This window comes from Mesitornis unicolor, unplaced genomic scaffold (genome assembly GCF_000695765.1).
Source record: "Mesitornis unicolor isolate BGI_N332 unplaced genomic scaffold, ASM69576v1 scaffold22330, whole genome shotgun sequence".
In the NCBI taxonomy this organism is placed as follows: Eukaryota; Metazoa; Chordata; class Aves; order Mesitornithiformes; family Mesitornithidae; genus Mesitornis; species Mesitornis unicolor.
In genome coordinates this window covers 19350-36567 of record NW_010159232.1, presented here as the reverse complement: position 1 = coordinate 36567, position 17218 = coordinate 19350, and the positions used below count along the sequence as shown (strand labels likewise).

The following is a 17218-nucleotide window of genomic DNA, read 5'->3' as shown; positions in this document are numbered from 1 at the left end:
ATGAGCTTTCGAGGTCCCTTCCAACTCGTAACAATCTGTGGTTCTGTGATAAAGTGTTCATCCTTTTGCATCTCTTAGGAACTGATACCTACAAGCAATGCCAACGTTGTAGTAGCTCTTACACAGCTTTTTGAAATGTTGATATGTCAGACTGTGCAAGAAGATCCCACCAACAGAAACATCCGTGCATGGATTATGGTTGGTTTTTTTGCACTGTAGAAAAATGTGTATCCATTTCTGCTTATGCTGATGTCGTGGTTTAGGCCAAGTGGACAACTGAGTACTACAATGCCCACAAAAGGGGCTAGACAAAATAAGGTCTGGGAAGGCTTTCCGCACCACTTAACGGTCACGGGCAAAAGACAGATTCATCATAGGGAGAAAAACAAAACAATTTTAATTTGCTCCAATAACATCAGAGTAGAACTGTGAGAGATACAACCAGATCTTAAAGTCAAACACTTTCCCCTCACCCCTCCCTTCTTCCCGGGCTTAGCTTTGTTCCCAGTTTCTTTCCCTCTCCACCATTGCCCAGCAGCACAGGGGGATGGGAATAGAGGTTGCAGTCAGTTCATCCTCTGTAGTCTTTGCCACTCCTTCCTCTTTGTGGCGGGGATAGGGAAGACTCCTCTCAGTCTCCCTCTGCTTTCATGTGGCACCCTTCCCACAGGAGAAAAGTCTTCCACTGAAGTCCAGATGTAGGTCTGCCCACAGTTGCCATTCCCTCACACACGAACTGCCTCAGTCCAAGTCCACAAAGCTCCAATCTGGGGCTGCCCACAGTCTCAGTTCCCTCACACACGAACTGCTCCAGCACACACTGCCCGGAGTCACAGCCTCTTCAGAGGCAGCCACTGCTCATGTGGATCTGCCCCACCAGTGAACCTTCACAGGGCTGCAGGCGGGTCTGCAGCTCTCGCCACAGGTTGCAGGGGGAACCTTGGCTCCACACACCTCCTCCTCCCCTTCTCCTTTCTTATTTCGCCAACCTTGGTGTCTGCACAGTTGTTCTCGCATCCCTTTCCTTTCTCTGCTGCAGGTCCCTTCTGAGAGTTCTGAAAGGTTCCTGGCTCTCTCTCTTTTGGGCTACAGCTGCAGCGGGGCTTGAGCTTACTTTAGGGCCAGGGCTGTGCCACCCTCACCCAGGACCATGCTGGTCAGGGCCAGTGCAAGAGGGAAAGCGCATGTGCTGTACCCCCTTTGAATACATGAATTTGCAGGGGTGCTGATTGTCTTGGCCCTGATCAGAGGTGGGTCTGGCATTTCAGCCCTGTAAGAAGCTACTGGAAAGCTCCCCCGGCTCTGTCTCCATAGCGCTCCCCCGCTACCAAAAAATAACCCAAAACCCCTTACAGAAAATCCAATACAGCTGGTCTCAAAAAATAATTGGACTAACCAAAATAACATGTGAAACAATTTTCCTACCTCCTTGCTCCCTTCCCTCAAACTTTGGAGATGCCCAGATGAGGCACAAGTCTTACAAGTAACAAATATGATTTAGTATTCTACTATTTTTCCAATTAACGGGGATAAATAGTGTTTTTGTTAAATGTGCTTTTTAACAAACCAAGTAATTAACTAAAGCAACGTGTCTCGTTACCCTTACAGGAAATAAGTGGTAATGTAATACTGATTGGCTTGTTTGAGCAAAATTTCCTTGGGAAGAATGTTTTCTGAGAGTTACATTACTTGGATGGTCTGTCTGACTTTATATGACTGTTCTTATGAAAAACTGGAGAAAACAGAATTTAAAAGTATATATTTAAAATTGAATTAGAAAATTCCTAAATCCTGTTTTGTAATTAGAAAATTTCTGCGACCACATGGTTGAACTCTTCTCAGGCTTTGTCATGTGACATAATGCTTTAGTCAGTGGCCTTTATTTTTTGTCATATGTGTGTTTATATATTCTTGAATAAGATTTTTTTTCCTCTGTCTTTAGTCAGATTTCTAATTCTGTTGGGCTGTTTCAGGGTAACTTGTAACACCTATTTGCTTAATGGCATTTTTCAGAATTATATTTGCTAATCAAACTGTACAAGGTTCATATAATATATTGACTTTTTAGATAGTTGCTTGTCTTTTTGACCTCACAGGGTTGCTTTGCATTTGCCACAATCTGGTCCATTGGTGGAACTTGTGATGGTGACAGCAAGATAATTTTTGATGATTTCTTGAGGGAAACTTTGGCTGGGAAATCTGGAACAAATCCTATACCAACAAGTGTGGGAAAATGGGAGTGTCCTATTGAAGAGAAAGGCTTGGTCTATGACTACATGTATGAGGTGTGGTTGATTGCTTCTCCATTGACTGAAGTAGATTCTTTTGATTTAGACTATTAGAAAATACATCTAGGTGGATGTTTTAACTTTATAAAGCAAGTTGGATGTTGTAGTGTTGGTGTTGGATTAAATCCCACAGTGCACTTTTCATGTATTTTGCTGTTTTGAATACTCATGTGCTGACTAAATTTTTTTTAAAATACCAAGATGTACACATCAGTTATAAAGTTGCCACATTAGAGTTATTCTGTAGCTAAAGCTAAGCCGATGGACTCAAGTCTGGCTTTGTATGGAAGGAAAGATGTGGACTGTCTAGTAGGAAAGCAGGATATTGAGTTCATAGGCAGTTTGCTTATATTACTATTTTGTTTTTAGTAGCCATTAGAAATGTTAGATTCTACTTCTATTTTTTGATTTTTGCACACGTTCCTCTGTTACTTTTTTGTGTGTTTTTGTTTGTTTTGGCTGAACCAAACGTTTTTAGAAAAGACAGGAATCTAAGCTTAGGTATGTAGTTAAACACTTATTACTAAGATAAAGTAAATGAAGTTTATGAACTTCTGAAACATTTAACATTTATTAATTTATTAAAATGAATTATTTTTATTTTTAAAATGTGAAGTAGTAGAGAGAACCTTCCATACGTATAGAAATAACACTGTTCTTTTTACATCTGTATTTTGTCCTAGCTGAAAGGCAGAGGATGTTGTGTTCACTGGAATGGCTTTATTAAAGATATTCATTATAGTGATAAAAATGTGAAGATTCAGGATATTATAGTCCCAACTATGAATACAGTCCGGTATACCTATTTGATAGAGCTGTTCATTACCCATGGAAAGTAAGTTACTTCAGCGCAAACTTCTGAAATATTGGTCATTGGTAGAAATATCTCATATTCTTTCCACTGACTTTATTATTTTCATAAAGACCTCAAAGTTTATTTGGCCTGCTAAAAATAGACATTTACTACAAACAACACGATTTGTTGCCTAAGGTCTGGTTTTGTGGGTTTTTTATGAAGCCTTGTTTATAGTCCAGTTTTAATACGCTCATTCTCATGCTGTTGTTATGACAAAAGAGGTCAAAAGAGGTTTTGTACCCTTTTCCTTCTTTCGTAATGAAATATAGGTATTTTTTTTTCCTTTGATAAGTCGTATGAAAACTGGTTATAATAGCTGTGATCAGGTCGTGTAAGAGAATGAAATACAAACCAGCCTCAGGTTACATTTCAAGACTGAAAATTTTATGAAGTTTTAACTATTGCAAGACCTATCAGGAGAAATTTAACTCCCATGTATGTTCATATTGACTCCAAAGCCAGTGGAATGAGGGAATGAGAAACATCCCTTTGTCTTTTCCCCCGTTGTCGTCTTGGTGAAAACAAACTAGAATTATGAGAGAGTTATATGAATGTGTTAAAACATTTTAGTTTCTTCTTAAGGCACACAATGTTTTTAGAAGTGGAACAAGCAGGGCAAGTTAGTAAAAACTGACTTCTAATTGTGGTTAGTTTATAGTTTGTTAGACTTCCGCAGCATGTGTGCTTTATTTCTTTCTTTGCTTTTAGTGGGACCAGCAGGTACTGGGAAATCTGTATATGTCAAGGACAAGTTAGTGAACAACTTGGAAAAAGAGCGCTTCTTTCCCTTCTTCATTAATTTTTCAGCTCGAACTACTGCAGATCAGACCCAGGTTAGTAGAGCACATAGTTTATATTTCAAAAATACAACATATATGAATATTTAATCTATGTTTTGAATATTCCTATCTGCATTATAGAACATTATTATGGCCAGGCTGGACAAGAGGCGCAAAGGAGTCTTTGGCTCTCCAGTGGGAAAAAAGTGCATTATTTTTGTAGATGATATGAATATGCCTGCTTTGGAGAAGTATGGTGCACAGCCTCCTATAGAACTTTTAAGACAGTTCTTTGACCATGGATTTTGGTAATTGAAACTTTTTTATTGCTGCATTTGCTGTTATTTATTCACTTGAATTTAATTTTCAAAACTCTGCTTTGTAGATGTTCAGATAGCTCTGGTTTATATAAAAATATTTAAAGTTGAAGCAACTTCTGTATTGCTCTTTAGCTAACTTTTTAATTTAAGAACTTGACAATCAAATTTGTTTTGGGTGTTTTTGAAGGTTTTTATTACTGAACTTCAGCAGTATTTGTATATATAAATAAAATAATTCTTTTACACTTGAATTTTTTTTATGTTTGCATTTTTAATTGTTTTTATTTTTCGAGTGAAGTTTCTTGTTCCTTTCCTTTCTCTTCCTCCTCAGAGTGAATTGGCAATGTTATAAATGTACACATATATATGTGTGCGTGTATATATATTTATGCAATTATATAAAATTTTGATTTTACTCATTGCATTGGTTTTTACTGTCATCCAAGATTCTATTTGTCATCACAGCTTTTTTTAAGAGCATTTCAAAATATTTTTTTAAAATAACAATGAAATCAGTTCTGGTAATAGGCACGAAGCAAAATAAGCTAAAGGTCTTCCCTGCTTTTGAGGTTTTTTGCTCTGCTTAGACTGGAAGATTGGAACAAGGGGTTCCCTGAGATCCCTTCCAGCCTGAATTATTCTGTGATTCAAGGCACTTCTCCGATATCGTGACATTTGTGATTCCAGATGCCGCTCAGTTATCTGTTGCTCTTGAATAGAGGTGATACATCTTCCCACAGTACAGTTTTAAATGCTTGTTCCAAAATTTCCTATCAGGTTTTTTGTGACCCAGTTTAGACAAATAATCTTTCAGGCCAGCATATGATGCGTTGATATTATTTTGTGCATAGTTATAAGACTAGTTGTTCTTGGGGTTTTTGTGAGGCATTTTTTTATTTTCTTAATGTACTTTTAAAATATATTTTTAAGTACATATGTTACACATGCAGAGAGTATTCTGTAATATAGATGCATCTAAGCTGAAATGAAAGTTTTGTATCTGTAACTATATCTAAATGTCATTTTGCAATTTATTTTGAAGGTATGATTTGAAGGACACATCTAAAATTAAACTTGTTGATACACAGTTCCTTGCTGCTATGGGGCCTCCAGGCGATGGAAGGAATTCTGTTACTCCTCGATTTTTGCGACACTTAAACATTTGCACTGTTAATTCTTTTAGCGATGAAACAATGATACGCATCTTCTCTACCATAGTAGCTTTCCACCTACGGACTAGTGATTTTTCTCCTGAGTTCTTTACAATTGGAATTCAAATTGTCACTGCCACTTTAGAGGTAAGAGGCAAATAACTTAATGGAAATTTCCTTTAATTTGTTTAGTAAAGTTCCACTGACTGTATAATCATTTAATTGGTGAAGCAGAGATTTTAGATTTTTGTTTCTTATTATTTTTAACATACAGCCTCATCTGCTTTGATGAAATTGTCTTAGTTTTATTGTTGCAGTAACCTTCTGATTCTAGGAAAATTGTCTTTGAATCTGTGTTAATGTGGGCTCCGTAGAACCTGTCCACATAATGTCAAGTAGGTGAGACTGGAATCTCTTTGGGGTCAGACTGGCATGAGTTGTTACATGCAAAGACAAAATGAAAATATCAATCTCACCCCTTCCAAAATTCCATCTTGGAGAGACAAAGAAGAAGTCACGCTCTCCACTCTCCTCCTCCTTCTCCTGGTTTTGATGCTAATTGTTGACACATCATAGCAGACTAAGGAAGCCAACCTAAACATGCAGCTTTGCAGAATCTAACACCAGTATGACAAGAGACATCACAGAAGTGCTGTGAAATTGAGAGGCCCTAGGCCCAGCTGTATGGATTTTCAAAATGTTCTGTGAAGTTCCATGTTACAGATTTTAGCGAGTATCACATTTGCAGTGTGCTGTAAACATTAAAAAAGCAATGGCAATTCGTGACTTCTTTGCAAAGAAGTAGTCAGTTGCATAATATCGAAGTATAGCTTTGCTGGCTTGTTACGTAGCAGAAATCAGTATCAGTGTGAACAAACCTATTGCCTACCATAAGTATTCATCATGAAAATGCATTAGGTAGCTAATATTTGACCAATGAAAAATTCTGACAGAAAATCTGATCAGCAAGGCAAAAGCAAATGGCTGAAGTTTCACAGCAGATGTGACTTCCTTCCACTACAGAACTGAGGACTTTCTCAGTCTTTTCCATTAATTCTGCTTATACCCAAGGGCACACTCAAGATTAAATCCTTCTCATTCCAAGGACTTGCAGAGGTGGTATTTCAGAACTGTAGCCAGATGATAGATTCAGTGTACGAATCACAAGGCTGACCAACTACTGCCACTAGAAATCTTTTTGTAGGTTCAATTAGTTCTTCTAAAACAACCAAACAAGTAATTAGCAAGAAATTATCGAGTTTTGCTTCTTTAAACAGAAAATAATGATAGCAGCTACTAGCAATTTGAATGCATTTGACTACATAGTTAAAACATCCAGTTTTGTCAGGATACATCTTAAACCAATTTGAGTGTTGTCTTTTAACACAGTCATCCAATATTTCTCATCAGACTGCATCAAAGTTTGTTTATACTGTTAGGCTCTTACACATTTACCTGCTATAGAGTCTGTTCTAACATGGATTTTCATCCTGGTAAGTAATACCCTCCAACTCCTAGGGCGAAAGTATAATAGAAGAACTGGGATTTGGGATTGGCTTTGGACATGGGACAACAGGCAGAATGTATACTCGGTACAGTGGATATAGTTAAGCCTGTAAAACCTGACTTTATTGAACATTTTTTTTAGCAGGTTGCTGATTGATAATTATCTTCACCTACGAGTATACAGAGACAGGTTAAAAGTTTCCCCTGTCAGCATTCACTTCAGCATGTTATTTATGTTTAGTGTAGTGAGAAATGACACTACTTCTGTCATAACAGCATGAGCTAACAACAGTCAATGCATTCCAGCTTAGAGCAAAATGTAGTCAAAAGGCTCTTTTCTTGATCTGCATATTTCTTCAGCATTTTTACTATTTATTTTTGAATAATTTGTAGATATGCGGACAAATAGATTGAAACAAGTGAAAATCTAGGAAGTTGCCATTACATATCACTCAATATTTTACTTGAAAGAGGATGTCATATAATGAAAGGAAGTCAAGAGATCTGAGTGGTATTCCTGGTCCTACAACAGATTTCTTTATACTTGCTACAATTACTTTTCCCATTTTAGAATTTATATTAGTAGCACATGTGTGTTCCAGAACTGCATGAGGTTCATCTGATATATTCAGAGGACTTTGACATCTTTAGACATTATTAGGCTTCATTAAGTATGAAATGTTTTCCCAGAGAAATAAAATTTTAGACAACATAAAGTATTTATTGTAATAATATAGTCAGTGTTGCTGTTTTGTTGATTTTGTTCTTTTTTATTGCTATTATCTTAAGGTATATAAGAAAGCCATCAACAATCTTTTGCCCACACCAGCCAAATCTCACTATACGTTCAACCTGCGTGACTTTTCACGTGTTATCTGTGGCTGCTTGCTTATTAAGAGAGAATCAGTTGAAAACAAACATGTAATGATTCGGCTGTTTGTACATGAGGTATTTCGTGTCTTCTATGACCGTCTAGTGGAAGACAATGATAGAGCCTGGCTGTTCAATTTAATGAAAGGTGTTGTGAAAGAACATTTCAAAGAAGAGTTTGATTTGGTTTTTGCACACCTGAAGCAAGAAAACACACCTGTGAGTATCACGTTTAACCTGTTGTAAAATAATTGCTTTTGTTATAAATTTAGGACTAGAAAGTTTCTCAATCACAGGTGAAATTTTGGATCAAATGTGCTTGAAAATTTGAGTTGAATTTGGCAAAATAGCTTCTTTGGAAGAAAAATAAGAGTGAAAATGTTTGAAAGGTTTTAATTGTACATTAAAAATGTGAGTAAACGTATTACTTTTCCATAAAAGAATTTTGTGCCTCTGATAATGAAAAGGAAATTTCTTTCTTACTCAATGAAAAAAAAAATAGTGCAACATTTTTTTCAGATTTACCTGAAAAACCCCGAGTGTTTATACCTTGTGAAATTTAATTTAACAAGCATAGTATTTTATTAAGATCCTAAATGTCTGCACATAGAAATAAGGCATCCAATTATTCATTGTGAGCAGAGGTGAGCAGAGCAACTTCTTAAAAAATTCTGTCACATCTTTTCTTGGAGGTGTCGTAGCACATACTGAATCTTTGAGCAATGGCAGGTAGTGTGACAGAAAAAACAAAGTAACACATATATCACTACCCCAAAAGTAGCTGGGATCTGCACGTAGTACAGTACCTGCAAGGAGAAATGCAAGTTAGACTACTCCTAAATGGACTTGCAGAGACCTGATTGACAGGATAAGGAGACATTCCCTTATTTAAATTTAACCTGTGACTGAGTTACAGTGTAGTAAACAGCATTCTGTAATTGTTATGAAGTTTTAGTATTTAAAATGTTGTGTAATCATGGTATCATGTCATGTGCCTTGTCTTCCTTTTTTTCTGTTTCTCTTTTATTTCATGTCATTTCACTGATATATAGAAGAAATATCTTTGTGGTCTTAGCTGTCTATTTTATAATATATTGAAAATTGCTAAACATACATCTGTATAAATTTGGTGTAATCTGAAGGTCATGATTATGAGCCTGTTGATGGTTATCTGAGCCAATTGTGTTCCAAGAACAGTTATGAATACGTGTATTGTTTAATGGAGGAAATAGAGTTTTCAGGTGGCTGTTGTCTGTGAGTCAAAATACTTCAGACTGCTTGTTCTTATGTCTTGAGTATTTGTCTAAACTCTCCTTTGTTTTCTAAAATACCGATGAGGAATATGTTCATTTAATATTAAACTTGACTTCATAATTTGTTAAATGTTTCCTGTAGGTAACGGAAGAAAACTTGAGAAGTTTGTTTTTTGGTGACTACATGATTCCAGAACTTGAAGGAGATGAAAGACTTTATGTTGAAATTCCAAGCATTCAGCTGTTTGGAGATGTTGTGGAGCAGTGTCTGAATGAATATAATCAAACCCACAAAACAGGAATGAGCCTTGTAGTCTTCAGGTGCATACAATCTGTATTTTTAAGAGCTCTAAACAGTAGTTGATAATTGCATATATCCAATTTTATGGGCTGTGTTTTTTGTATGTCTTTATGCAACCTTTTTTTGGTATCCCTCTATGCATCCACAAAAGTGTGTGTGGTGTTACACCTTTTTGGATGGAAGTGAACTGATTTTTTTTTTCTGATGCTTCTGCATTTTCTATCTGAAAGTAAGTAATAAGAAGTTTTTCTTCTAAGGGACTTTGAATATATTCTTTGGCTGTTATAGAAACATTGTGTACCAAATCAGGTGAGTGCTCTACTTCTGCTGGGCCTCTGTTACTGGTGAAGATGGATGTCAGTTTTGCCTGCCATTTCACTGAGGACAAGGATTCTAAGGTTGTGAGGGGCAGAGTGAGATATAGCACAGTTATAGCCATCTGTCTGTTCTGTTATTATGCAGCACAGTCACGCCCTACTTTGGGGCATGTATCCAGCCTGGTACTTCAGCTAATCATGTGAGATTTCAGAGTGTAGGCTGCTGTTGTTACCTTAACTTGTGATCAGGCTACAAATGAGACAGGTTAGGAGGTCACAACTCCTTCCTCCTCCCTATTGCTATGATTACTGCCTTACTGATTCATATTTGCCAGTGTAACTTGACACATAGATGCTTCATGCATAAGGTGATTAGGATTAGTTTAAACAGTTCGTTAGAACTGCAGCTTATTTTAGCCAAGTCATTTTGGCAAGCTGACTTTGTGAGTATCTCTATATACCACTATGCTGGGAGTTTGGAGAGCTGGCAGCATCTGATCAGAGGCAAACTCCTGAGTTTTGAAGCAATATCCCAGTTACCTCACTGAACAGCAGCCAGGAGAGCATGTCTGACTGTAGCCTTAGAGTCAGATCTCATTGATAACATCTGGATTTGACTCCATTCTTTTTCTAACCAATCAAAATAAACAAGAATTTATCTCTTTTTCAAATGCTTTAACTTTTCTTAAGACCACTTTTAACTGCTGCTCAGCTTGCTTTAACTCTACTCCATGCCCTGTACAGAAGCAGGTAATATGCAGACCTTGCTGCATATTCTGAGATGAACTATGCTTGTGTTTTCACAACAGATAGGACTCTCAGTAATGTGCAGATACTGCTTTCAGAAGTTGTTCCAATCTCTGTTTCACGTGTAGGTTATAAAACATTGTCAGAGGCAGAGGGAAGGGAGAGCTTTGTTGATATAACCCATTCTTCACCAGTTGTTCCTTTAAAAAGTATCTAAACTATTATATTTGAAGAAAGTTGAAAATGGTAATGCTGCTCTGATTTAGAAGTAGAAAACTTCTGTTGTTTTTCTTTTCCTTTGACATCTTTATATCCATCTCGTGCTCCTCTTCTCACTGTTGCAAATTCCTTTAGTAATCTGTAGTCATTTGTAACTTCGCTAAATACTGATATTTGTATAGTAGAAGAGTTGTGAGTTTTGTTTTACTTTATTTTGTGGTGCATACCCACTCCCATTCTTCTTCTTGCACCTCACCATCCCGCACAACTTTTAGAAGTTTGTCTTAGAGATGCTACTTCTATACTCATCTCACAGATTTATAAGTGCATAAATATATATATATATATTTCTGCTATTCTGGTAATCCACGCATTTCAAATATAGGTATATGTTGGAACATTTGTCTCGTATCAGTCGTATTCTGAAGCAGCCAAGGGGTCATGCTTTGTTGGTTGGAATGGGAGGAAGTGGCCGTCAGTCTCTGACTCGTCTAGCAGCATTCATGGCAAAGATGTGTGTTTTTCAGCCAGAGAGTTCCAAGACCTATGGTACAAATGAATGGAGAGAAGATCTGAAAGTGAGTATTAATAACCTGTGTGCATTTTGACTGACTTTTGAGGTAGGATGTTTGGGAATGTACTATATTTTAATTGTCTTGCATTTTTAGAGTCTTCTGAAGAATGCGGGTGTAAAAGGCTTGAAGACTATATTTATAATCACAGATGCACAAATTAAAGAAGAAAGCTTTTTGGAAGATGTTGATAGTGTCCTCAACACAGGGGAGGTACCCAATCTTTTTGGAGCAGGTGAAGAACAAGAAATTCTAGAGGTATCTTTAATTTTTTTTTAAAATTAAGTTAATTTGGTTAATTAAGTGAATCTCTCTTCCTCTTCAGATATTTTGCCAGTTCAGTGTGAACTAGGTAGGCTTCTAGTTGACATTCAAAGTGGTTCTTAGTATAAACAAAAATGTTCTTTATTGGAAGAGCTATATCACATGATAAATGTATTATTTTCCTATGCTTAAGTAAAGGAACATGTTGATACCTGCATTCCATGTATTTTCCAATGAAGCTAGATTGCTATTCTAATTATCTTTCTCAATTACTGTTTCATTCTTGCCAGGTATATAATAACAATATTAATGTAATGTAGCTCTTTTACTATTTGTACGAACATATTCAGTTGGTGTATGATAGAACTTGGTAGCTATCCATAATATACCAACTGGAGCAAAGTTGGTTTTTACTCATTTAAATCTGCTACATCAAAATGTTTCCACTTGTACTCTATTAATTTTTGTCATTTATTTTAATTGTGGGATTATGTAACGTATACATGCTTTTATGGAAGAATAATTTGAGTGTTAGGGGCTTATAGTCAGTGCTTCATGAATTGTTAATTAATTGAGGATAATTATAATAATAGTTTTATGAAGTGATCTTTAGTTTCAAACTTAGAGGCTGCTTCTTGTTTCGAGAGATTGCTGGTTTTGGTAAATGAACAAATAGAGTATGTTTTGATGTTTGAAACTTAAATCTTCCTCTTCAGTTAGGTAAATACAGCATATTTTAGTATAATATTAAAGCTACAAAAGTTCTTAGTAAGTTTAATGTCTTGAAATGTTGTTTAGAGGGCTTGTATGGCACTTGAAGTGTACATGATGAGAAAAACATTTGCTTTTGTAATAGCGGCTTTTTGTAATGAGAGTAGTAATTTGCCTCATCTGTTTGTATCTCCTCAATCTTTCAGTGACTGAAGTTTGATTGTAATTAAGCCTGATTATTATATTTATTGTTAGAAGGCTTTGGTTCCTTACTTCTTGTGGGAGCTAACTATGAATTTTGATTTTTCAGAATGTGTCTTAACCCTCTGTCTCATCTTAATGTGTCTTATCTGTCTGGAACTCATCTTGGGATGGATTTTTAGTTTTTGTTCTGAAGTATTCTCAGTGGCTCAAAGCAGCAGATGATCATTTATAGAATGAGTTGTCAGAGTCACAGATATATATATATCGTCATCCCATTCTCAGATAATACTACTTCTTCTGTTCTTCTAGTTTATTGTCCCTGTTCCATTTATCAATGAAAAAATTTACTTCATGGTGATGCTGTCATTAACAGCATTGCTGTAGGACTTCAGAAGTGCTTAATGAGAAACTATGTAACAGTTTTTGCCTTATGCATTATTCCTCAGGGTGTTCATGCAATAGTTCAGACTGGCAATAAACAAGAAGAACTCAGTCCCTTGGCCTTGTTTGAACTTTTTGTGAACCGCTGCAAAGAGAATCTCCATATTGTGGTAGCCTTCAGCCCAATTGGAGATGCTTTCCGCAATCATCTGAGGCAGTTTCCATCACTCATCAACTGCTGTACTATTGACTGGTTCCAGGTATGTGAGAATATTTATACTGTTTCTTCAACAAACCGGTTCAGTTTTCTAACAGTCTGTATTTTCATGCCCCGTTACATTTTCTTGTCATATTTGTAGAAGTACTGCATGCTTTTCAAAATTTTAGAATAGCTTAGGCATTCTTTGTAGTATTTTGGGAGCTCTTTAGTGTATGATCTCAGTATTCCTGCAGCTAAACAAATTTAAATTTTGCTGCTACAAATTATACATTTCTGAAGGAGTGAATAGCCTCCGTTCTGTCATGGTAATTTGTCATTTTTTCATGTAATGTGTATGTTTTAAAGGGCTAGAGAAACCATTTCATTGCGATTGTTACATGATTATATTTTCCTGCCTGTTAAGCAGATCATGCATCATGGAAATGGCTAGCAAATAAAAGTCCTGTTGTTTATCAGTAGATCTTTTATAGCAGAATAAAACTTGGAAAATTACGGTAGTTAACAATCCTTGGTACAAGCAGTGTTACTCTCAGGAAAGTGCAGTTAGCTCCATAGCTTGGCCTGGTGTTGATGTCAATTAATTTTTCTGCCAAGAGATAACATAGACACATAAATGTTTAGATAGAACAGCAATATGTAGCTTTTAACTATAAGATCAGCCAGAATTTGCCAGAAAAGATTTTATGGGTAGGGATCTTGCTGTCTGATATATCAGTTCATTGTTCTTGACATAGACATAGTTGGTGCTGTTGAGTCTCATTCTGGTGTTTTGAATGGTAAAAAATATTTTTGAAGTGTGAAGACTGCTAACAGCTGAATTTTACAAATGCTTCTCTCCTCGCTTATCCCTCAGCCATGGCCTGAAGATGCCCTTGAATGTGTGGCTAATAAGTTCTTAGAAACGCTTCAGCTCACAGACAGTGAGCGTCAGGAAGTTGTGTCTGTCTGCAAATACTTTCACACTTCAGTTTTGTCACTCTCTGTAAGGTCAGTCTGTTTCTTTTGAGAACAACTAATTTCTTTATAGAAATACTAAGAGGTAAAAGATTATGCTGTTGAAAGTAGTAAATTGAGCAAGAGGAAACTAAAAAGTTGAATTTTTAGAAGTAAATAACAAAACAGATGATTGAGTTTCATTACTACTCATTTCTGTATTAAAAGTTAATGTATGTTATCTGTCTTCATAAAACTTACATGAAATTGTTGAAATTGTTTACTCCTATTATTTGTCAAACGGTTACATAACTTAGTTTAGCAATAGTTAAACTGAAAACACAAAACAAAAATTTAAGGTACTGTTTTCGGGTTTGTTTTCTTTTTAATAGGTTCTTGCAAAGTCTGGGACGCCATAATTATGTTACTCCTGCTTCTTATCTTGAGCTTATTGCTGCATTTCAGAAACTTCTTACTCAGAAACGAGACACTGTAAAGAAAGCCAAGAAGAAATATGTGAATGGACTAGACAAGATAGCTTTTGCTGAATCACAGGTGAGTTAGGACAAAAATGAAACTGAAAATACAAAAATGTTTGGCAAAAGCAGGTCTTTTCCAGGAGAAGTCAGTAAAAAAGCATCACTTCAGGTTTTGTTTAGCTCAGTTTTCAACAGTAAAACTATAAGAAGTGTATTTTGCCTTTCTTTTGCTACAGTCATAGCACTTGTGCTAGAGGCTACAGTCCTCTAGCCATGTATTACTAAGCAGCATATGAACAGAGCTTCCCTTTCTTAAGTGGGTAACAGGTCACTATAAGTGAACATAGCTCTTAAAATTAGAGGTTGTACATGTAAGATAAAAATAAGTCTCTGGAGTGTTTTGATTTGAAACTGAATGTAATTTCCTTCTATCAGTAAATTAGTCATTAGGTAAAATGTAGTTCTTATAGAAATTGTTGGAAATAGTACTTGGCACTTCTGAATCCTACCTGATCCTTTTGCATGTGTATAGGTTGGTGAGATGAAACTAGAACTAGTTCAGCTGCAGCCCAAACTGGAGGTGGCTATATTGGATAATGCAAAGATGATGAAGGTATAGTTATATAAATACAACTTTGTGGTTTTTAATGTAAGCATGTATATACTTGGGATCCATAATTTGACCTTTGTAATAATTAGCTTTGAATGAGTAGTCTTAGTTGTACGATGTATTTCTACTTCAGTGTCTCAGCTGATTTTAGACAGGTTCTAAAGAATATGCCTATATAAGGTTGCTGATATGTGACTTTCAGAAAATAAGAGTTGAGTTCAGGTTTTTGAGCTCATTTTTTGTTCACTGGGGTTTACAGTATTGTGAAACTTGCCACTATTTATGCTTCTGTCCTTAGAACTGGAAGAAAATTTAGATACAGGCTCTGGAGGTACAGTCCTTGCTTAAGCTTCATGCTGAAGGATGTTAGAGGAACTTTCATGCTCACAGTGATTAGACCAGATTTCACAAGATCATTCACAAACATTGCAAAAACCATGAACATAATATTAGGAGTTGGAAGGGACCTCGAAAGATCATCCAGTCCAACCCCTGCCAGAGCAGGATCACCAGACCAGGTCACACAGGAACACGTCCAGGCGGGTTTTGAATGTCTGCAGAGAAGGAGACTCCACAACCTCTCTGGGCAGCCTGGGCCATGCTCTGGCACCCTTACAGTGAAAATGTTTTTCCTCATATTCAGGTTGAACCTCCTATGCTCCAGCTTGCTCCCATTGCCCCTTGTCCTGTCATTGGCTGTCACTGAGAAGAGCCTGGCTCCTTCCTCCTGACACTCGCCCTTTACGAATTTATAACCATGAATGAGGTCACCCCTCAGTCTCCTCTGGTCCAAGCTAAAGAGACCCAGCTCCCTCAGCCGCTCCTCAGAAGGTAGATGCTCCACTCCCTCCATCATCTTTGTGGCTCTGTGCTGGACTCTTTCAAGCAGTTCCTGTCCTTCTTGAACTGAGGGGCCCAGAACTGAACACAATATTGCAGATGTGGTCTCACCAGGGCAGAGTAGAGGGGAAGGAGAACCTCTCTGACCTACAACCACCCCTTCTGATACACCCCAGGATGCCATTGGCCTGCTTGTTCATCAGCATACCAAATAAACAAGAACAGTTTTGCACAGTCTGTCTTTGCATACACAGGGATTATACGCTTGATTTTTAATAGCATCCTAAAAAGGATTAACTTCATATAAATTTAGTGGGATTTAGGAACCAAACTCTAGGTGTTTTTGAGAATTTTCACTTGTAAAAATACACTTATACAGTATATTACTGTTGCATCTCAAAAAAAGCAAGATTTGATCGATGTTTTTATGCACTTGCTTCTCATCTATAAGAGTTTTTACAGATACAGTGATATCTTTTCTACCTACTCTTATAAACCTCTAAGAAAACTCAATGTCTCTTCTGCAGAACTGAAAAAGTAGTACTTGGATGAAGGCTTGACTCATCACTGAAAAGGAAATAAATTTCATTAGTCAATGTGATAGACTATGAAGCTATGAAAATGCACTATAAAAGCTAGTCATCTTTTAGTTAAAAGCTGATCTCCAATTTCTTATCTTCTGAACTTCAAACGTATTTTAAATAGCTTATATTGACAGTAATCTGATTTCATGCAGTTTACCTACTATTAAAGCTCCATTTTGACATTACATGATGCTAAGAAATAAATTATTCCTTTAACATAAATTGAAAATATGTGAAAATACTGAAATACTTCAATTTTCTCTTTGTATTTTACAGTATTCTGTAAGTGCTATACTAAGTAATTGCAGTTTATTTGATCATTCACTGCTCAATAGGAAGCTCCACTATGTGTTTTTCTTTAGACTATAGAAATAGAATCTGCACAAGTAGAACAAAAAAGGAAGACTGTAAAGGTAGATGAAGAAATGGCTACAGAAAAAGCTGAGGAAGCTCAGGCATTGAAAAATGAATGTGAAAGTGACCTGGCAGAGGCGATCCCAGTCCTGGAGGCTGCGCTTAATGCTCTTGACACTGTGAAGGCAAGCTGATCTAAACTTCACGATTTGAAAGAGTTCTTTAACACAATGAAACCTTTCTTTTTTGTTTTGTTTTTGGGAAATAATGCACTAAGATGAAAAGAATTTGAAAAGTGTTATATTTCCTTGGTTTTGGCAAAGGAGAGGACCTGTGCAGTCATTGTTCAGTGTATTTCCTCTTCATGTACTCGGAACACAAAGAGAGGGAGGAAGGTGTATTTGCGAGAAAACCCACTTGTGGGAAAAGTAACCGAAACCTGAGGTTGCCAGCAGTGGC

The 17218-nt window shown here is 36.6% G+C and overlaps 1 protein-coding gene across 1 annotated transcript in view; it reads left to right on the top strand.

Annotated features, from left to right (window-relative positions):
• Positions 1–78: 78 nt before the first annotated feature.
• LOC104541876 (dynein heavy chain 7, axonemal-like) overlaps positions 79–17218 on the top strand; it is a gene marked incomplete at its 5' end in the record, with an annotated part of 36458 nt that continues 19318 nt past the window's right edge. Inside the window, 15 exon segments of the mRNA XM_010186033.1 lie at positions 79–198; positions 2097–2285; positions 2972–3124; positions 3840–3977; positions 4065–4231; positions 5286–5541; positions 7690–7989; positions 9166–9344; positions 10993–11185; positions 11276–11437; positions 12805–12999; positions 13813–13946; positions 14285–14447; positions 14904–14984; positions 16768–16944. Coding sequence (XP_010184335.1) covers positions 79–198; positions 2097–2285; positions 2972–3124; positions 3840–3977; positions 4065–4231; positions 5286–5541; positions 7690–7989; positions 9166–9344; positions 10993–11185; positions 11276–11437; positions 12805–12999; positions 13813–13946; positions 14285–14447; positions 14904–14984; positions 16768–16944 — 2607 coding nt within the window.